This window comes from Ahaetulla prasina, chromosome 2 (assembly GCF_028640845.1).
Source record: "Ahaetulla prasina isolate Xishuangbanna chromosome 2, ASM2864084v1, whole genome shotgun sequence".
Lineage (NCBI taxonomy): Eukaryota > Metazoa > Chordata > Lepidosauria > Squamata > Colubridae > Ahaetulla > Ahaetulla prasina.
In genome coordinates, this window is record NC_080540.1 from 194,549,495 (window position 1) to 194,572,512 (window position 23,018).

A 23,018-nucleotide genomic window follows, 5' to 3' on the forward strand; every position below is an offset into this window, starting at 1 on the left:
CTTTTTACAGGCAAGGAATATCATCTCACTAGCAAGAATTCACAAATATATTCTTGTAGTATAGTTCTGTAGTATGAAGGAAAGAGGACAAAGCCAAAACTCTAGTTTCAATTTAATTTTCAGTTTCTCTCAAAATGTAATCTAAACACTGTTTTTTTCTTTTATCTGGGGCAGGGAAAACAGAGTTTTTCTTAGCAATGTTTACTTATTGGGGAAATCAATCAATACTGAGAGAGTTGTGCAATTTCCAACTAGTCATAGAAATCTGAGAACTCAGAAGACACTGATTTTGTGAATATGTATCACCTGAGTAAAGCAGTTTAGAAAATAATTCAATAATTCACCACAGAGCTGTGCAGTGGTTAGAATGCAATACTGTAGGCTACTTCTGCTGACTGCTGGCTGCCAGCAGTTTGGCAGTTTGATTCTCACCAGGCTCAAGGTTGATTCAGTCTTCCATCCTTCCAAGGTTGGGTAAAATGAGGACCCAGACTGTAGGGGTCAATATGCTGATTCTGTAAACCGCTTAGAGAGGGCTGTAAAGCACTGTGAAGCGGTATATTAGTCTAAATGCTATTGCTATTTTTGCACATTCTTGATCTTGGTGATAAGACAAATTTAAAGCTAATGACGCAGTGTCACTCTCCCCACTCCTCCCAAACAAGGATGTCCATGAGAGTACCAATACTTTTGGCACTACTGAGAACAATGCTACCAAAGTCATCTGTGAGTGAAGATGTGTACTGAAAAAAAATCAGGAAAAGTATGGTAGCCCTTTTCCAAGTAACAGGATTTTTTTATTTAAAGCATAATTCATCTGAGGAATTCACTGGATAAAGTGAACTATGGCTGAAGAAAGCTTATGTCCTTTAATAAAACTTGTTAGTTTTAAAAATGGCTGTCAGATACCTTCATATATTCTGTCACCATAGATGAACCCAGCAATCCTCCTATCACGTAGATTGAAGAAATTGCACTGAGAATTGGCAACAGAGAGAGCCAATTGCCATAGAATGCCCAGATAGTAGGGTTTGGTCACCAACCACCTTGCATTAGGATCCAGTGCCTTGTGTGGGAGAGAAGGCAGCTACAGGAGATTGGTGCCAAATACTGAATTGAATCAGCAGCAGCTGCAGTCCTGTGAGGAAATCTCACCCTGATGGAATAAAAGAAGGAGGAGGGGAAGAGGGGGGGCAGTGTATTTCTGGAAGGGGTACATTAAGGCCACTTCATGTTCAGAAAGCTTCAATGGTAGCTGAGGAGATAACATAACTGGACTGCAAAATATAGATCCCTGGTAGTGCATTGATGAATGTCTTTGGTTGCTATTTTGTTTTGAAAATGCATTGATTTTATTATAGTTTTTAATTTATATACCATCCTAAGTTCTTGTGAGTTGGGCAGCTGTGCAAAAAAATAATAATATAATAAGGGATACAGAGAAGTAACAGATCATCTGTATTTTTGCAATCCAAAGAACTGCCCTAGCTAAGAAAACCAGAGCATTATTGAGATGACATTTGTTGGCTCCAGATCAAATGTTTATATAGTCTTAGATTCCATGCATTCTTTTACATCCTAATCATGACTGAAGAAACCCTTTGATTCTAGCAAGACTCTGGAATGGTGCCCCCTTGTCTGTTACTTGTCTACAATAGTTGAGGATTCAGAGGTATATTCTGAGTTTATTGAATGTTTCAAGAATGCACATGTGTAGGCGGAGGTGAAATGATATGGACAAAGCAGAAAGTAGATATGCCCAGAGCGTCTTAATTTCTAACTACTTTTTTATATAAATAGATTCCTGTCACATTTCCTCGCTTCCATTTTCTCCATTTCTAAAATTAAATTTTATTTAATGCATTTCTCTGAGTCATCTCATATGAAAGGAATGCTGCCTGCTGTTAGATTTTTTTCTCATTGGGGAAACAGATCAGTTTTCCAGAGTTCTCCAAGTTCTTTCAAGCACACTGAAATCTACTGCTCTATAACATATGATGAAATCCAGCCTTCTGAGATGTATTCCTTGATATTTTTCAAATTTCCTCTACAGCCCTGACCTGTTACTAGCCATGTTTAAGAGAGTTATGAGGTGATTGTGAGAGGAAAGTCTCCTGGAGTTACTTTCCTACAATATGGCTGGAGCTTTCAGTCTAGTTGTGTTCTTAGAAGACAATATATTTAAAATCATAAGGCAATCCAGATACATTATTTCCGGTTCATCATAAAGGTGTAAAGGTCATCATATAAAATGGATTCATAAAATGAAGATCTGTCAAGTGACTCTCTGATTGTTCTTGAATTTTAGACCTTAGATTTTCTTATTGGCTTTTCCCCTCTCTAGATTCCATGATTCTAATGGGCTCAGTGGAACGAACTGAGCTCCAGGCTCTGCTGCTCAGACACCTCAGCCCAGAGCGACGTTTGCATCTTGCCTGGGAGACGCCACAGAAACTGATTGAAGCATCTTATGATGGACACCAGTGGAAGCATGAATCATTCGCTTTTGTGGATGAGGATGTGGATGAGGATGAGGAAGAAGAGGACAAGGGAAAGACTAAGGTAGTGAATGGGAAATAATAAAATGAAAAAACAACAATAGTGGAAAGAAGAAAAAGAAAGTGTAACCAATGGAACATAGTGACTAGGTAGATGAAATGGTAGATGAAAGGGCCTCTGGCGGCTCAGCAGACTAAGTCTGTCTGTTATTAACACAGCTGCTTGCAATTACTGCAGGTTCAAGTCCCACCAGGCCCAAGGTTGACTCAGCCTTCCATCCTTTATAAGGTAGGTAAAATGAGGACCCAGATTGTTGGGGGCAATAAGTTGACTTTGTATATAATATACAAATGGATGAAGACTATTGCTTAACACAGTGTAAGCCGCCCTGAGTCTTCGGAGAAGGGCGGGATATAAATTCAAATTTAAAAAAATGTGAAAAAGGAAGTCTTAAGTTAAATCTCAGAGCAAACTCACTGAGTGCCACTAAGGAAATTGCAATTCACCTTAGAGCATTCCCTTTGTAGCATGGGGAAAATAGCTGCTTCTGCTGAAGAGTTCATAAGGTTGCTGAAATAATATAAATAATAATTTTTTGAGAAGCAGCATATTTTTAAAAAGTAGTTATTAAAGGAAATGGTAATTCTTGCTTTATTTTATTTTCTATAATAGTTTCCACAGCAGCCTGCTTTAACCCCTGACTACCCAGAAGGACCTAATGGGCCAGTGACTCCTCACAAGCTTGTGGCAGAGGCACCAACACTTCCACAAACTCCAAGTACTGTGTCTTACTGGTCTCTTGTGGTGGGATCTGATGGCCAATATTTGAAGGTTTAAAGGGCTTTTTCTAATTGGGTTATGGAATAAGGGAGAGAAGGAGGACCTCATTTGGATTGCTTGAAAGTGGACATACATCTGACATATCAATTTGCTAATGTTTACTTTGAGGGGAACAGAAAGGTGATTATAAAAGAAGGGTGATCATAAAAGAAAGAACAGAAAGGTGATAATAATTTATGCAAGTACAGATTGCATTTGTTTTTTTAACAAATTTTTTTATTTTATTTTATAACATATAAAAATTTCATTTTTAGTTAAACAGTGTGTTGTCTGGGTACAAATATTTTTAGGAAATAATAAAGTGTTTATAACAATATTTATTACATTGGTATTAATTCAATAATAATAATAATAATAATAACAACAATAATAACAATAACAACAACAACAACAATAATAATAATAATAGCTTATCCATTTTAACAAACCTCTCTTGTATCATTAGTCCTTTTCTTTTATCTGCATGTTACTAACTTCTGTTTTTATTAGCTAGCCATTGATAAAATAAGTCCCATGTCAAAAAGTATTCAGTTTTTTCCTTTTCCTTAATTGTAAATGTTAGTCTATCCATTTCTGCACATTCTAATATTTTTTAAATTTCATCTGTAGGGATCTCTTAACTTTTCCATTGTTGTGCAAATACAATTCTAGCTGCAATTAATACATGTAAAATCAAATATGTATTCCCCTTGTTATACTGCATTTGTATTAGAGGCATTTGTTGTAATTAAGAGATGAGAGCCCCTAAATTGGAAGGTATGTCACATAATTATGTTATGCACTTTATCCCTCCACACGTTTTTTCATCCACTTTGCTCATGTATCACTCCACCAGATAAGGCTGTTTTAATATTATGGGGATTTTATATTTTCACCCACCAGGTTATATGACAGAACTTCCTATTTTTCTAATCTATCATTGCTTTATCTCTCAAGGTCACTGTTCCATAAACATAGAACCAAAAGGCTACTGATTTCTTTAGTGAGTGTTGTCTGCTTTGCCAGGCATATCCTCAGGGTTACTTATGTTTTTAATAAATTTACAATGAAAAAAAAATGCCATAAAGCATTTAAAGTAAAATCACCAGTAAGGATTGCAGGATAGTTTCAGTTAAACACATTAGGAACCTTCAAATATGTCCACATAGGTCCAGGTTTGCCAGATTTATTTTAAAAGAAGGAGAATTGACAAATCCAGGTTGCTTTCAGATAGAAAACACTCCTAGTCCTACTAATGAAAAAGCAGGGGACAGCCATTCCATCTTCTCCTCCTTAATGTATTCCATCTGGAAAGAAAAATGCCAAAACAACTGCTAGGAAAATATAGGGGATCATTGAACACATGGGGGAGGACACTTCATCAGACTCTGCATATTTTATCTTGAATAAGACAAGGACAAGTGAAATAGATAACACTTCCTGACCTATAACACTTCCACGTACTTTTTAAGGTACATTCTGCTCAGTGGTGAAATCCAATTTTTTTTACTACCGGTTCTGTGGGCATGGCTTGGTGGGTGTGGTTTGGTGGGCATGGCAGGGGAGGGATACTGCAAAATCTCCATTCCCACCCCACTCCAGGGGAAGGATATTGCAAAATCACCATTCCCTCCCCACTCCTGGGGGAAGGATGTTGCAAAATCTCCATTCCCACCCCACTCTTGGGCCAGCCAGAAGTGGTATTTGCTGGTTCTCTGAACTACTCAAAATTTCTGCTGCTGGTTCTCCAGAACCTTTCAGAACCTGCTGGATTTCACCCCTGATTCTGCTCCAAAATGAAGAGTGAATTTGGCAGAAATCAGTATTATAAAAGCATGCTTAACAGGAGATTGGCAATTTGATCTCTGTTAAATTTGTGCAGTAAAACATTGCAGTTTATTTTTCTGTAATATCAGTCCTCATGTTCTGTCCTCCCTCACCTCCGTCTGAATGATGGCTTAATTAGCTGTCACTATCAGCTCTGGCAGAAGAATAGCCAGTGTCTGCCAAGAGCCTCCGTTATCTTCCACAACGCTGATGAGTCACCCAGAAACAAACTTCAGCTCTTAATCAGTGGATTTGCCTGTCACAAAGAGACACAGCAGCTCTCGCTGCCTTTTATATCCTGTGGGATGTGGTTCCATGACTCAGCACTTCCTAGGCTTGCCCCACCTTTGCTTCTGTTGTTCCCTCCTCTCCTGCCTAAGAAACCAAGCCTGATTGCCGTCAGCTGGGTCTGCAGGCGTGGCCTGGGGGGGAAGAGTCAGGAGATGGAGGCCTTGTTATCTCTTCCACCTGGCCTGTTTCTGGCTCCTGGAGCTGAGCCAGGCAAGCCGGTGCTCCCGAGGTAAGTCCTGATGGCCCTTCCCCCTCACTGTCCAAATCACTTTCTGGCAGCAGGCCTGGCTCGGGGGCCACAGACACAACACCTCAGCATGGTACATGGGGTGACTGTTTGCCTGTCTTCAGGTTCCATGGGCACGTCTAGGTCCTTGAAGCCAGTTTGTTAAAATTCTTTGAATTAGAAGAAAATTATTGGAAAGTAAGGCTGCTCCAAAGCAATAACACCACCCTTGAGATTAACCTAAGGTTTCAGCGGGTGTCTCGGAGGTCTAGTGTTGACCCCGAGATTTTCTTAGAAAATAGTTTATTGGAATGTGTGCAGCCAGGGATTTGTTCATATTTTGGTATGTCCTTATTTTATGATTGGTCATAACAATCTTTGTGCGAAAGTCCCTATAATTTATCCTCAGTTCCAAGGGCAGCTATTATCTATATTACTCACCAGCATTTTAGCATGCACAATGGTACCTGAGTGAGGTTCCAATTGTGATTGCTCAGTGCTCCACAACTGAAGGCAGTCAACTGCCCTGCTGGATCAGGCCAAAGTCGCTATAATCTGGCATCTATTAATAATTACCAAGTAGACCTGTCTTTCTAAATTTATCCAATCCTGTTTTCTTTCAATCCCCCCCACCCCCGCTTGCTTTTTGGTACAGAAGCCTTGAACTTATTGGCTCTTGAGATTGATGTGTTTTACATTTTATTTCCTGCACCATTTTAGACAGTGTGCAATTGTCATTCATTTCACACAATTCTGCAAAAGGTCCAGACAACATCAGAAACCATCTATACCAGAGGTCTCCAACCTTGATCCCTTTAAGACTTGTGGACTTCAACTTCCAGAGTCCCTCAGCCAGCTTTGCTGGCTGAGGGACTCTGGGAGTTGAAGTCCACAAGTCTTAAAGGGACGAAGGTTGGAGACCCCTGATCTATACTCACCCCAGGTTTTCTCTTCAGCTATCTTTTTCTTGCTGTGGCTAATCCATTCAGGAAAGGATCAGGACAACAGTACAATCTCTTTCCTAGCTTCCTGTATGAAACTTTATACCTCTATTTGAGGCATGATGAGCAATTGGGCATGGCTGGAAGGAATGGTGCAGTTTGGTAAGGAAGGACATGTTAAAGATGTCCTTTCTCAATATTGTGTCGGCATTTCCAACTTCAAAGGCATTTCATATTCCCCACTGAAGATCCAATCTTTAACCATGTTTAGCACAGCTAACAAGCAGGGAAAAAGCATAGCCAGTATGTTTTTGAGCCAAACTATAAAACTGATGTGTTTCGGTTGTCTGATTTAGAGCCAGTTATAAACTGATTGTGCTAGACAGATGTTACTCAATGAAATTGGTATGGCTTACAACTCAAACCCTAACCATGAATTAAAGTATTTGGAATTGTATTTCCCTGGCCCTGTACTGCTAACACTTAGATTGATTGATGGTTGATGCAATTGTTCTATAATGAAAGTTTAAGAAAGCCAAATGGCATTTTATTCTAGCAAAGCGATGCAGGTGACTGATTTGATTCACTCTTGTAATGAAATTGACTAGAGAAAACAACATAATCTCTGTTTTCTCAGTTTATCTACAAGCATCACAAACATGTTTAAACAAATGAAAGGCAACATGAAAGTTGCAAACAGACATATACATACACAACTAGGCTAAATAGGCACAATGAGGCACCTACAATCAGTTGGGGGCAATGAAGGGGGAAAAAGGGGAAAGGCAGCACTGTGTGCTTGGCTAATGATTTTTCCACGTATATGGAACACAGCATGATCACCAGAAATTGGAAGACTGATTACATTTGGAACAAAATGGGAAGGTTGTGGTTTCCCAGGCAGCTTAGTCACTACTACATGGTTCTCCAAGCCTGACTTCTCTATGATCAGGTAGATAGCCACTCATTTTCTTTTTCCAGAAATCAGATCCACCCTTTTCTTGGAATCTGGCCAATTATTAGCCTTAATCTTTTTGGCTTTGCCTTGTCTCTTTCCCTTTTGAATTCTGGCACAAACTATTCCATTTCCTTTGCCACTCAACCAGTCGTGTTTATTACTCAATAGTAATTATCATTTATGAACAGGCCATCCAAACACAACATTTGTGTGAAGTTCAGTCAACCTAGGAGAACATTTAACAACTTGTCAATAGTTTCCACACTGAAATGGTGAATCATTGTAGAGAGAAAAAGATGACCTTGATGGAGATATGCAGAATCTGTTGCCTAGGCAAAAGGGGCTGGAGCATTTTTAAAGTCCAGAACAAGATAATATTCAGAAGCAGCTCAGATAGAGGCCTCCTTAATTCACTGAGCTCCAAGGAAGAGGTGGTGGTGGTGGTACACCATTCTCAGATCTCCAAGATTCTCTTATAGCCAGTGTCAATAAAAGTAGTTTTAGCCTTCCTGTGGAATTGGTTTCATGGCTTGGTCTACCTAACAGGCCTGACAATGCTTAGTTGAAAAATAATAAGAATTATATTTATATGAAGCTGTATTGTTTCAGTTTGCCTTTAAATTGTTCTACTACGGAAAATATACATTTTGCTTCCTTAGAAATCAGAGGTGATACAGTGGCAAGCTAATGTATATGCATTATTGAAAGGGTAGGAAAAAAACATTGCTGCTGGTTAGCTGGAAGTGTCTGCAGAGTGTAGTACAAAAGATCAAGATGGCAGCCGCAGCATAAAAATGGGCGAAGCTTTGACTGTAGGTTGTGGCTGCCATCTTGATTTTTTTTATCATACCTGCAGACAGCCCAATGGTCAGCCATTTCATTCCTTGCATTTTTCTCTTCTCACAGCCCGGAGATGTTGGCAGCTGAGGAGACTGATGGAGCAACTTCTTTGTCTCAGCCCATCCCCTCAGCAAAAAAGCACCAAGCAGGTTTGAACAAGAAAACTATCTTATGCCTGAATAATTTTGGAAAAAGAGTTCTGATTGCTATCATATCCCAAGAAAATAGCATTTTTTAGAGTCAGCAATGGGAAAAAATGAAATAAATTAAACTTCTCAAAATGAAGAACCAGGTAGCTCAGAAGTCCATGTGGGCACAAATCTACATGTGGAAGAAAGAGAAGGGAATATGTATGCTCCATAAGCTTTAATCTCTGCTTTCCTGCACAAATTTTGTAGAATGCTGGAATACTTTTCCTATTCTTTTGGACAGTGTTTGTAGTCTCAGGCTGGGATATGACAGGGAACTTTCCTCCTTCTTTGAAGGACTTTCCCAAATACTTGGAATTACTTTTGAATGCAACATTCCTGACAGCCCTTTGCACTGCCGCTTTGGCTGGGCTGGCTGGGATGAAGAGGGTAGGCAGGACATCAAAAGCTGACATAGCAAAAGTGATTATGGTTTTGGACAGTCTGTTTATATTCCAGACAGACCTTGTGATAGACAACATACATATTTCATTACAGTAATGAAATAGGTTAGCTATGCAACACTGATATTCTGTAGTCATTTATCAGTGTTTTACCCTTGTCTCTTTTTTCTTAATAGGGTTAATCCCTTTAGGCAGGAAAACTTAAAATAGCAAGGGAAGCTTAGCATCAATCATGACCTTTTGCTGGCAGAGATTTTGGAAGATGTTCAGTACCAGAATTGACCTATCCCTGTTCATTCATCCCTGAACTGTTGGGGTGTGAGCATAGATGCTTTATACATTAGCATGCATATCTATTTTTTAAATGTATTTTTAAGCCAGACTTCCAAACCACTTGAGAATACCTTATGTTTTCCATCTTTGTATTTCTTTGAATGGAAAGAATAAGAATGATGTTCAGTGACAGAAATTGATGAACTAACTAAATATTATTATTATTTTTTAAAAAAAATCTGTACGCCTACATGACTGGACTGATTTTGAGATTGTGAAAGGGGAGGGATGAAAAAGCAATCTAACAGATAATATCACTGCCTAGGAAAAATTCCTTTGCCAATTGATATGCTACTATCATATGGATCTGCTTTAATTGTTATAGTAAAGGCTTTCTTCAAATAATAGATTTCTTTGTTACAAACGTAAGAATCCCAAAACTGCAACAGGAAGAATGATAAGAGGGTATTTTGGAATTCTGTTCCATTTATTTGTTTATCAAAATTACACATGCCCTTGTATGTCACAAAGGTGTGCACATTCAGAGCATTGTGTTTAGGAGAGTAGATGGAGTGAAAGGAAACAGGAGATGTGAGGTGGACCAATACTTGGAACCCTGAGTTTACCTACCTGCCCTGTTGTGAGGATGTGATATGGTAAGTTTCCTCCAAGGGAAAGGTTAAAAAGAACTAAATGGATCTTCCTCTGCATTTCCATAAGCAATAAAAGCAATGATATAAAACAAAGGAATACAGCTTGAGATTCACCAGATATTGCCTTCCAATTTGGAGGGCAATAAATTTTGTTTTAGAAACTGTAACCCAAGATGCTTAGTATGCATGACTATATCATATGCACCTCCATGCTTTCTTTGCCCATGTGCTAAATCTCATAATACCTATAGCACTCGTTACAGCAACGGTGCTAGGGAAAAAACAACATTTAAGTCCTGAAAATGAAATTTGGATTTAAGCTTTGTTGCCTTTCTTCTGATCTTGGAACTGATTACTTATTCCTTTCAGGATTCAGCAGAGGTTGAAGACCCAATGAAGCCAGAAGAGGTACGTTTGGAAGTAAAGCAACAGATAAAGTTGATGAGGTTGACATTTCCAGCCAAAGTCATGCCAGGAGATTCCATGAAACAGCCATGTGATTATTTTAAAACAATCACAAGATTATTTATCCATTCTCCACTATGAAATGTGACTTTTGAGAAAACTTCTCATTTTCTCTGCGACAGCTATGCTGTCTTATATGTTACTATCAGCATGCGTGGTACCCCAAAGAACAATGGGAAAGAATATAATAGCCTGCAAGAAAAAGTTGAAGGTTAAAGGGGGAAGATGTGTGTTACTACACTAACTCTACCATTGTAAAGCGTTGCATGAATCATTTTTTTCAAAAATATATTTGTAGTTAATAGGCCTATGACAAAAAGTACAGTAATATCTACCATGCTTATTTTATTTATTTATTTTTATTTGCATTTCTATCCCGCCCTTCTCCGAAGACTCAGGGCGGCTTACACTATGTCAAGCAATAGTCTTCATCCATTTGTATATTATATACAAAGTCAACTTATTGCCCCCAACAATCTGGGTCCTCATTTTACCTACCTTATAAAGGATGGAAGGCTGAGTCAACCCTGGACCTGGACTTGAACCTGCAGTAATTGCAAGCAGCTGCTGTTAATAACAGACTGCATTAGTCTGTTGAGCCACCAGAGGCCCATGTATAACCTATGTATGAGCTGTGTGACTCAAGAAAACAGGGAATATCAATAGTACTGCAGTTGTAGGTTTTAATTGATATTAGGTATGTTCACTTTCATCCAGTTTTCTATCTATGGTGGTACACAGGCTCAAAATTTTTCTGGTGAATGCTATGGATAGCTCCAAAGCTGCATAGCTTTAAAACACTGGGGGAGAAACTGAGTAGAGCCTTCTTGGCTTTGCTGGAGTGAATCAGATTATTTCTGTAGCCTCAAATGCTTTGTTGAAGTGCATTTGTTGTTTTGCTAGGCATGGTTAGCAACATACCCCTGGAAGGGTCCTTGGTGCTCTCTGAGCTTGTTGTTTTTACAGATATTTCATTAGCCAGACTAGGTAATGAAAACTGCTAGCACTGATAATGTTACCTAGTTTGGGTAATGAAACATCTGCAAGAAAACAACCAAGCACAGAGAGCACCCAGGACCCCTCATTTCAAGCCTGAGCTATAAATATTCTCCTTTATTGGTAACACACCCTTTCTCCAAGCAGCTACCTAACAACAACAGTGAACTCTCTGCAGCTTTTTGCAGACGCCAGCAAGATTACTGAAAACCATGTGATTAAATGGAAAACTAGAACTTTGCAAATGAAAAATTTAGGAGAATGGGTTGAAACGCGTATTTTTGTTTGTTCTTAAGAGAGCCTGTATAATGTCTGTATGAGTCAAAGTCTGTACAATATCCATGTAGCCCTCCCTCCTGATTTCATTAGGGGATGGGCTTTAAAAATTAAAAGCAAAGGAAAAAGGAATCTCTGAGAAGGAATATAAAGAAAACGGAAAAGTGTACCCAGAGGGAAAAAAGAATAAAAAGATGGTGTTTGCTTTAGGAAACAGGTTGGTTTCAGATTCCCATCAGAAATGGCTTTCTAACTGCTCTTCTTTGGATCCCAGTCAACTGCTACTCCTTTGGATCCAAGTTAGAAGAGGAATTGGACAAGTTGGGAAATATACCCAAGACAAGTAGATCATGCTGACCTATTGGCTAAAATAAGCAGCCTGGGACAGCGGTTGGTGCAAATTTCTTCTCTGAACTTGTGAACTCTTTTTTTCCTGTGTCAGATAGAAGTTTGGGAGCAGGAGGCGCTCGAGAAAAAAGTATGCTTCAGCAGCTGCCGCATAGATCCCTCTCCCTTTCAGCTGGTCGAGAGAACATCGCTGCATAAGGTGGGTGCCTGCATTTACTCTTATTCTCTACTTTCCTTGCTATCCAACTCTACTCCCATCCAGGCCTACACCCTCTACTGACTTGATGTTCTCTTTATATTTCTTCGTCTTCAACGTATTGTGTGATCTTGCTCACACTTTAACCTACCAGATGTAGTAAAGCTCTCTGTATATAGTATGGCCTTGACAATTCTTTCTAATTTTACTCTTTCAGGCAAGTAAAAGGTACAGAATTGGGCTGAATCTATAAAATACAGACTGTTCTCTTTTCTTCAGTTCCTTCTTGCCTCCCCCCCAATTCCTGCCAAATTGTCTTACTACCATAGATTTTTTCTTTTCATCCATCTCTTTTCCATTGCATGTCGCCACCTTGCCATGCAGTTTTGCAAAGTAGATTAAGAGCTGCAATTTTCAATGTGAAGCTGAACCTTTAGAATTTGAATGAGAAAAATAGCATTAAAAGCAAAAGAAGCATCTCCAATGTTCAATTAAGTTTATTTTATTTGTTATCATTCTTGCCAGTTCTGTGCCTTGGTACTACCACCCTTAGCTTAGGCTATTAGCAGAAAATTTAATCTAAGAAGCAGTGGTACTTCTTTAGACAATCTTGTCTATTAAAATGATTTCTGTGTGGAAGAAACAAGAGGGATCAAACTAGTTAAGGTTTACGTGTTTAATCTTTGCAGGATCAATTTTCCTAATAAAATTGGGAACAGAAATTGTTGAGTAAGTTGTTCTTTATTTTCAATGTTGTTTCAATACATAATTCAAAATGAATATGAATCATCAGTAAATGTAAAATTGAAGAAAACCTATTTAGAATTTTTATATCTTTAATCAATTCTAAATATTTCAATCTATGTATAAGGTGACCTTCTTTAATTACTGTAGGTAGCAAGGTTTGGTTTAATATAAGCACATGTGTGATTAGGAGCAGAGGTGGGCTTCAGCAGGTTCTGACCAGTTCTGGACTAAAATGTTGAGTAATTCAGAGAACCAGTAGCGGAAATTTTGAGTAGTTTGGAGAACCAGTAAATACCATCTCTGACTGGCCCCACCCCCATCTATTTTCTGCCTCCTAAGTCTCAGCTGATGGGGAGGAAATGGAGATTTTGCAGTAACCATCCCCTGAAGTGGGGTGGGAATGGAGATTTTACAGTATCCTTCCTTTGCCATGCCCACCAAGCCATGCCACGCCCACCAAGCCACACGCACAGAACTGGTAGTAAAAAAAAATTTGAAACCCACCACTGATTAGGAGTGATGGGCCCTATTATAGCACAAAGATCTTGCTTATTTCCCTTGTCTTTCAAAGAAGAAAAGTCTTGGTCTCACCTAAAATGATACCTGCAAGGACATATACAAAACCAAAAGGCGTATTTTCCCTTTTACTGGTTTAATTTATTCATGTTTACAGTGCAACCCAGTTTTACTAAAATCTAAGTTTTTCCAAAGAGTTTATGTCTATGATGTTCTGAGCCATGGTGGTTCAGTGGTTAGAATGCAGTACTGCAGGCTACTTCTGCGGACTGCCAGCGGCCAGAAATCTGGCAGTTCGAGTCTCATCAGGCTGTGGACTCAGATTGTTGGGGGTGATAGGCTGACTCTGTAAATCGCTTAGAGAGGGCTGTAAAGCATGTGAAGCGGTATATAAATCTAAGTGCTATTGCTATTGTATATTCCTCTGAGTTCAGAAGAGCTTAATTCTATTCATATCCCACCTAGATGAATTCTTCCTGCTTTTGCTACCTGAGAATACACTTAGCATGCTGACACACAAGATAAAGATAATTTAGTCTGATGAGTCATAGGTTATGTAAAATTGGAAAATTATTTAAACCATAATCTTTTATTTATTTTGTATATTGCATTACTATGTAACTCAATATCAGTTGACTTGGTACAATTTGTTTTTTACTGCCAATGAAGTATTACATTTTGTTAATTGGACAAATGGATCTCTACTTCTAACTATTCCAATTTCAGACACGAAGGTTTCATTCTTTGGCTTTGCTTCAGGTTTATTCATGCTAATACGGGTAAAAAAAATTCATCATTTTTAACCTGTTTCAAATTCTCCACGAGTTTGCAATGGTTGGCCTGTTTTATTTGCTAATTTGTCTTATCTTCTCATTTCTGTAGACACACACCTTGTTCTCATTGCTAGGACTCACCCATGCCTATGTAACCAGTATGGGAAAACTAAAGGGTGTGATTGCACTGGAAGAGGTAATTTAAATCATGTTACCTTTGTATTTTGTCCAGTTAAGTCTTGCTTGAGGGTAAAGAAAACCCAGAATGAAAAAAAAGATAGTAAGGGGAGTACTACTCCTTATAAAACCACTTACACTTCACTCTTACCATTCCTTCTAGCATCCTGGTGGTTCCTTCTCAGTCCACATTTAGAAAAGACGTTTAATTCATTTTCTCTTCCATTTAGCTTTATTTTACATTTCATGTATTCTTTCAATACTATCAGTGATATATAACACAACTCCCCTATGGACTTTAGGTTCAGTTCCCAAAGCCAGCAAAATGTAACTTGTAGTATCAGTACCTGCAAAAAAGTAATGTGTACTATTTAATTTTATTTTCATTAAGTTTAAATTGAATTGAAATATTTTATTTTGTTTTATTTTTCAACCTCCCCTAATTTTTGAAGTGTATTCACTTGAAGGCTTAGTGTGCCCTTGTTAAAATTTGCAAAATCTGATATAGAGATATGTGATTATCTAGTAGTCTACAAGAGAAATCCCTTTTTAAACTCTCTTAACATTCAGAAGAAAAAATACCTTTAGTCTTATTACGGCTTTATTTGGCTATGAAGCCAATTGGATTGTGGCCTTTTCCAGAAGAGGAGAAATTAGGTTGTAGACTTGAGTTGAATTTATACATGCTTAACTTCCATGGCTTTGTCTTCTTCCTAAGAATCTTGGATCCCCTTGGTTTGTGATGGTGCTATTTATTTATTTGCCATTTCCTTCCAAGGAAATTTGTTCTCTAGCATGGAGAAAATGGCTGTTGAACCCCTTACTTCTTTCATGTAAATGTACTCCTCAGTATTTTTATAGAGCAGTCATTTCAGCAACTCTCCAAATTTCCAGCCAGCGCTACTTTTTTTATTTATTTATTTACATTTATATCCCGCCCTTCTCCGAAGACTCAAGGCGGCTTACAGTGTGTAAGGCAATAGTCTCATTCTATTTGTATATTTACAAAGTCAACTTATTGCCCCCCCAACAATCTGGGTCCTCATTTTACCTACCTTATAAAGAATGGAAGGCTGAGTCAACCTCGGGCCGGGCTTGAACCTGCAGTAATTGCAGGCTACTGTGTTCTAATAACAGGCTTCTAACAGCCTGAGTTATTACGGCCCTTGAAGACACTTAGTTGGGGGGTGGGGTTAAAAAACACCCCATTGTACTGTAAAGATAATGATAATCAAGGTTTTTTCCCACCTCTTTGAGCATTTATGAAGTTCTGACTGATGAGGATCTCATTTGCTTATTTCTCCCTTTATGAAGAACAAAAATAGCACATAGTAGTAAATATCAGAGTTGAGTTCTGTCTTGACAACTTGTGAGCTGCAGTCCACACATTCCCATACCCCCAAGCAGCCCATTTGATGTCTCCAATGCCTCCTATATTAGAGAAAGATAAAATTTGTTATGTTTAAGAAGCAAAATGGGTGCCTTAGCTTTTGCAGAGAATTAAAGCAACTAGTTTGACCTTAAAGACCCCCTCCCCCAAATTTTCTTATGGAAAGTTAACTTTGGTAAATATTTCCAAATCATACTTTGTGTACGCTGCTGAGATTGTTGTGGTCTAAAAATGAATGAATGAATGAATGAATGGAATGTTTTAAATGCAGAAAAAGGATTAAAAGGCTTTTGTCTTGCCTATTTTGGTGACATTGTCATGTGATAAGGCACACCTAGCAGGGTCCAAAAACATGGTCCTTAGGATGAAAATGATTGCCCTTCTGGTCTGTGGAAACTATTTTAACCCAGCCTTTCATCCTTCAGAGGTTGATAAAAAGAGGACCCAGATTGTTGGGGGCAATATGCTGACACTGTAAACCACTTAGAGAGGGCTATAAAGCACTATAAAGCTTTACAGTGTAAATCTATACAGCATTTATAAATCTAAGTGCTATTGCTATTTTGGTCGAGGAGGATACCTTTGTGCAACTTCCTTGTTAATTCTGTGTCTCTCAAACTCTCAGCTCCAGAAAGCTATTGAGGGGTCTACACGTACTGGGGTCCAACTTCGTCCTCCTCTTGCAAGTTTCCGTGATGCCACTCAGACTTCAAGCAACAAAGAGCATACCAATTGGTCTGAAAAGATGTGGAGCAAAGATAAAAATGATACAGTCCCTGGGAAATCTGCAGTGGACTCAGGACCAGAGAACTCAGTGGGTCCTAGTTCCCCTGTCTCACAGCAATCTTCCCTTCCCAGGTAAAGAAAAGGGATCCTCTCTGCTTCAGATGCTGATATAGAATTGGAGGGCATAGAAATTTCTGGCCCAGCTGCTGAGAACACCTCAGACATACTAAGGACTTTTTACTTGTGCTCCAGAAACCTGGAAGAGGATGATAAGGATGATAACGATATGACAATATAATTGCACCTTGGAAAAAATTTACCTCATCCTTCAGCATAATCTGCCCACCATACTTACATTTCCAGGAAAGGCTTGTGACTGCTTTGCTGGTATCAGTGGAAGATAATTCATGCTGGAGAACTTGTGTGCGGCTGTGTGGACTGGCTTTCTTCTGCCATTTTCAGTGGGATGCAAGAAAGACATGATAAGCAAATGGATGGAAGGATCCTGGCTTATATATCCTCTAGTTTTGCATCCTTTGATTATGATCCCTGTGTGGGGCACATGGTATGGCCCCATTGTCTGTAGGGATATATTCCAAGTGTTCTTCAGATAAACCTACCACTTATATCATCATTCAGCATGCCATGGTGTTAGCCCGGTGGGATAGTCCGGACAAGAAGTGTAACTTTATTGTAAGGTTGCATTAAGAGAATCTTGCCAGAGTGAAAGTATTTCTCCCCTCTCTTCTTTTTCCTTGCCAGAAAACTAAGGAGGGTCTCTTCTGAAATGTTTCCCATGCCCTCCCTCCATCTGTGGGCCATCTTTTACACTCTGGTTGTCCAGTCTGTGGCTTTTCCTCCTGTCTCCAACGGTCATTCCCACGTACCATTATGTATGGCCATCTTCATCCCTTTCAGGTGCTCAGATCTGAAGAAGGGTCAGACAACTCAGCTCAGTCCTGATGTAGAGAACTCATCCCAATTTGTAAACAAAACAGAATATGACAAATGCTTCATACCCCCTTTTACCTTTTTACAATGTCTTTTCTTTTGAAATAAGCTCCAATCTATGCTCTACATGTGACACTAATTCACCCCCTCACTAATTATTCTCATTTTGTCATTATAGGCTTAATACATTATTATTTCTACTAATTTGCACATCTTTGTCCTAAAAAAAAAATCTCTCATATATTGAAATATTCTTCTGATACTTGTTGCTGGGGTAAAAATGCTAAAACAAGTCTAATTCTTTATTGAGGATACTATCACCAAGTATACTTGACTAAGTAAAATCAAGCAACTGTTATTATCCAGATAGTTCCCAATCATGCCTATGCAGACACATTCATAAAACCTTCAATTCTATCTGTAGTAATGCATTTGTCAGAACATTATTGTTTGATTGAAGACTTTGAAAAAATAATGTCAAACCAGAAGGGAATGTCAGTGAAGTGTAAATGCTGATGAGCCAAGGATTCAAGTTAAGGCTGTTTAAATATCACTTACATCTTAAATGTCCTACTGTTATTACTTGAAAGAAATTTCTACAAATGCTGTCTTAAACATATTTGTACCCAATGACTGAAAACTGATGTGGGAAGAAATTGATGTGCTGAGAAGCAGCATCAGTAAATGAAAGAGGGGGTGGCATTTCTAAGGATATATCTGCATTTCATAACTTTTATACAAATCTAACAACATTGATTCTTTCCAAAGGAATCCCTAAGAAGAGGATGGTATTGAACATTCTGTAAGAATAACAAGCACAGCTAAACTTAATGACTGTTAATTGAGTTCAATGATTCATTAGAAATATATGGCACATAACCAGATAAGAAAAATCCTTGTTTTAACCTAACCTCTTACACCTATAATCAATTCTTGTTGTAGCCATTGCACTCAGACTGTAACTCTTTTTGTACTGTTTCACTAGTACTGTACAGTGCCACTACTGTATCTTCATCCACACTCAGTACAGATGTGTTAATTTTTTTTGAACTAGTGTTTCTGAGCAAGATTTGGTCTAATAAATGGAGAAAAAAATGTTTTGGGGTTTTTGGCTCAGGTATGAGGAGCCTAGCTTGGTAACAGATAATCAGTGTCAAAGAGATTAAAATTTAGTCCTTGTAAATCCTCTTGCCTTTTTGGCTAGAGTTTCTCAGGGAAATAAGCACATTATTCCAAGCAGAATAGTATCAGTGTCAAATTAAAATAAGCATCATATATTTAGAGAAGAGATTGGAAAGAACATGTCTGTGTAATGGAAGTTGCTTAGACTTGGCAGTGTCATGGTTTCCACACCAGTCATCATTAGATTGCCCACCATTCACTGAATTTCAATGTTTCATGGAGTTGTTAGTGGATCTGATAAAGGAAACAAGGTGGTAATCTTACCTATGGTAGATTTTACCATTATTTATGGGAAATGCCTTCCTCAGGTTTGGACAGGATTTTTGTTGGGAATCATGTCAGTGTCTGAGTGTTTTGAGGCAATTTGACAGCCATGTCCCAGAGTGCCTATTCAAGACCGATTAAATGCAGATCAGCTTTATCTAATCACTTTTTAGTTATTCTTTCAACAAACACACAATTTGCTGATATATACATTTTAGTGCTGATTTCTATGAGTTTGTCACCAGAAGGATACTAGCTGTTCAGAACAGTACTTTAACAAAATCCAGAATCTGGGATACATATCAAACACTTAAGGCAAATCATAGCCAGTTTCTTTGATTTTTCCATGTCTGAGTCAAAATGGATATAGGTCTGTAAATCATTGAATTTTGATTCTGACATTCATGTGCATCAATAGCCAGATATCAAATGAGAATGCAAACAGGACTTGTTCTCATCTAAGCAGTACGCAGGACAACTTTTCAAAAGCACAGAAATTATTTCTTTTAGTGTTGTTGTTGCCTCACAACTGCTTCTCCTATGTCACAAGCTGCAACATCTGGGCATCTCTTACTTTATCTAAATAGTCCTCTAATTTATTTAGCCCACATCTTTACTGGCGTGATAAATCTTTTGTTTAGTTTATACTGCTTTAGATTGTAGCTAGAGGATAGATGCAATACTCAGCCATTTTAAAAAAATGCTCAGAGAAACTAGATGCCATGGTATCAAGGATGTGAAGAATTTCATTAACATAAAAGTAAGGTAGTGCCACATCCACAGACTGTAGAAATTTTAAGAGTTTCTTCAGCCTACAATTGATTAGAGAGAATTAGAGGAAGCAAAAACAAACCATGCAACTCCATATAGTATCTGCTCACATTCTTCAGAATTACCAATGATATTTTGTTTTGCCTAGGGATATTAATGTATTCTGATAATATCTTTATTTTGTTCCACGATTTGGAATACAATTTCTTTAGTAACAGTCATTACTAAATTCCATAATCTTCTGCCCAGAAAGACACAGTTTACTCTTCTACTAGAGCAAACTTACCTTGGTGGTCCTTTCTGGGCTAGTAAGTAGATTTCAAATAAAACAGAAGGATGAAATATGCACGCTTTGATTCTATAGACAATCTTAGAAATGTTATTCTGGAGGCTGTTGCTTTGCAGCGCATCAGTTTCATGAAGATACATGCACACAAACATATTTCTCGAAAAGAAAAGTCATATGAACGGGACTATAAGAACACGAAGAGAAGACTGCATAGATGCAGTATTGGTTTTTAGACCAAAAATATGAAGAAATGCCGTAATGTACCATAAATTGTATTTTTGCCAGTGGTATTTCTGAAACTTCTCACCTTTACCTCAGCATGATTTTGCAGTCATTGGAAGTCTAGATTATGAATTTTACTTGTGCTTCATCTATTTACATTTAGTCCTCAGTTAGTGACCCAAATGGGATCAACAGCTGTGTTAAGTGGTCACAAGGTTGGAAATCACATGACCACAACTGTGCTTTCCTTTCCCTAATCCCCTGCCCTTTGAATGTTCATCCCAGTGCTGGGATAATTAGTAAGAAAATAATTAATGTTTATATTTACATTAATTGGAAAGGAAGGGATTGCAAGAGTAAGCAGGCACACAATGGAGAATCCACATCCAAAACAATGAGCTGGAATCAGCAACCATGAATGTGCTGATCTGGTGTATTCCCCATTGTGTGCCTGTTTATGTAAACCCTTTCTCTCCAATCTTTTTCCTCTGTACTTAGGCACAGGAGAGATTGCCTGCTGCTTGTTTTTCTCTTCACCCCCTTCCTTTCTATGGAATAGACATGCTCCACATTTCATTTGTATTAGGTAGAATCTGAGGAAAATGGGGTGGGGGAGAGAAACTGTTTTTTCTTCTTACATTGACACCAATATATTTAAAATTAAATGACAAACATTAAGTGTTAACCATGCTTTAAAAAAACACTCACTTGGCTAAGGACCCTCATTCAACTCTTTGTAACTAATGCAGAGTTACACTGAAAGGATTGAAACAGACATCTCTATAAACATAAATACTGCTACAAATGGCAGCTATATTTCTATTTTCTTCTGACTCCCTCCATTAAAAAGAAGTAAAATTTATTGTGGCTTTCACTAAGCCAGTGCACTGCAGATGCACTGAATTACAGATCTGTTATCTTGGTCAGAATGGTTAATGGGGGTGCTGTGTTAATGAAGACTTGAAGTAAGTCCTATAGTCAAGATCCAGATTTTTCAAACTGTGTTCCATGGAATCCTTGAAAACATGATGGAATTCTATGAGAAACTTGGGATAAAAAAGAAGAAGCTAAGTCAAATGCATCCTATTTTTCCATCACTGGAGCTTTGTCTTTTGATCAGGAGCTCCAGCCAAATTTCTTGCTCCGGAAAAAATTGAAATCACCTGCTATAGAGTTTATGATGGAGGAGGAGGAGGATCTGATTCACAGCTGCAATTTTCAGTAACAATTCTACATTTACAGCAATATTTGCATATTCTTCAACCGAAATGTTTCCAGATACTAACTGTGAGGGCTACTTTTGAAATGGAGAAGAATGTACGCTTTATCTGTTCATACCATGATACTTAGCAGACAGGAATCTATCAGATTGCACAATCCATTTGGAGGAACTTCCCAAAAGAAATAAAACACACTTCCACCAACCACAATGGCAAAACCACGTGCTGTTTAATAACATTAACTTGATGAGGTTCTTACATGCCCTTGCAGGCAACGCTCTCTTTTCCTCAATGGCTATTAACCATAACCAGGCATGAAACGCCATATAATTTTTATACCTATAGATATAGTTACACACAGGCACACAGGCACACAGACACACATGTGTATGCGTGCACAAAAGATATATGTATATATATTGAGAGAGAGAGAGAGAGAATTTATATTCTCATAAGTCACATTATCAAAAACATGCACAGAATAACCAATTAAAAAAAAGAAGAAGAAGGTTTAAGCAAAGATGTTTTGGAATTGGAAGACCAAAGGCAAATCTGGTTTTTTTTCTGCTCAAGTGCCCCAGGACTGAGGGAGGTGAGAGGGTTATTTTGTAAACCCACTTCTACTTTTCCTCCCATTCCTTTCCTGGAAAGTCACTGTCCTCAATTAATCCCATATTTTAAAAGATGGGAAGAAAACTATCCCTCCCTTCTTCAGAAATTCAGAATTGTGAAAAGTCTTAAGACTGGTCTCTCTTTATAAACTTCCCTGCAAGTCAACCTTAATAAATTTAATCTAAAAAACAAAACTAAAAAACAACACACCCCAAACCTTTGGTTTCTTTAAACATGCTTCAATTACATTAGCCACTATTTCTTCTTTTTTTATATAGTTCCTGTATTTATTGTCCTGTATTCTGCTCTTAAGCTTATTCACCACTATGAAAACTTACTTTCTTTCTTTCCCTTCTAATTGGAAAATTATTTTTGAGGCTCATTTTCTAGGTTGGCGGATGGATCCACCACTTCATGCACAGCACCAAATGAACTGGAGAAATGTTTAAAAAAATATGGTACTATATTCAAAAATGATCTTTATCTCTCAGACAACATTTTGCAGTTCCTAGAAATAACAGTAAATTAACATCCAAACTTATAATTGCGGATACAAAGTTTGGAACAAAATTCAGACATCTGTGGCGATGACATTTGAGGAAAAAGGAAGCAAAAGTGCCATACTGAAGATTGTATAGTATTGTAATGTCTAAAGAAATACACTACAGGTATGCCTGGACTAAAAATGTGTGGAAAAAATGAATTAATTAAAATAAACTATGAATTTATTTAAGATACTTTTTCTGCTTGTTTCACTACTAAGCCTCTCAACTTGAATATGAAAGCTTCAGATTATAATTTGGTTTCCCACAATTATTATACTCCTCCCACTCAGATAATTATTTGTGCACAGAAAGTGAGCATTACATGGAAACCTGGCTTAGAATATTTTACCCCTGAATCACCTGCCCCACCAACTTTGCATAGAGAAGCATTGAAAACTTGGCTTCTTCACCCCTGGCAATCAAAAATGATACC

The 23,018-nt window shown here is 38.0% G+C and overlaps 1 protein-coding gene across 1 annotated transcript in view; it reads left to right on the forward strand.

Moving 5' to 3' along the window:
• Positions 1-19,444, forward strand: part of CLCN1 (chloride voltage-gated channel 1) — a 44,243-nt gene extending 24,799 nt beyond the window's left edge. Inside the window, exons 17-23 of the mRNA XM_058168024.1 lie at positions 2,345-2,562; positions 3,172-3,277; positions 8,468-8,550; positions 10,289-10,327; positions 12,099-12,203; positions 14,346-14,432; positions 16,429-19,444. Coding sequence (XP_058024007.1) covers positions 2,345-2,562; positions 3,172-3,277; positions 8,468-8,550; positions 10,289-10,327; positions 12,099-12,203; positions 14,346-14,432; positions 16,429-16,665 — 875 coding nt within the window. The 3' untranslated portion in view covers positions 16,666-19,444. The remainder of the gene's footprint in view (positions 1-2,344; positions 2,563-3,171; positions 3,278-8,467; positions 8,551-10,288; positions 10,328-12,098; positions 12,204-14,345; positions 14,433-16,428) is intronic.
• The last annotated feature ends 3,574 nt before the right edge of the window (positions 19,445-23,018 follow it).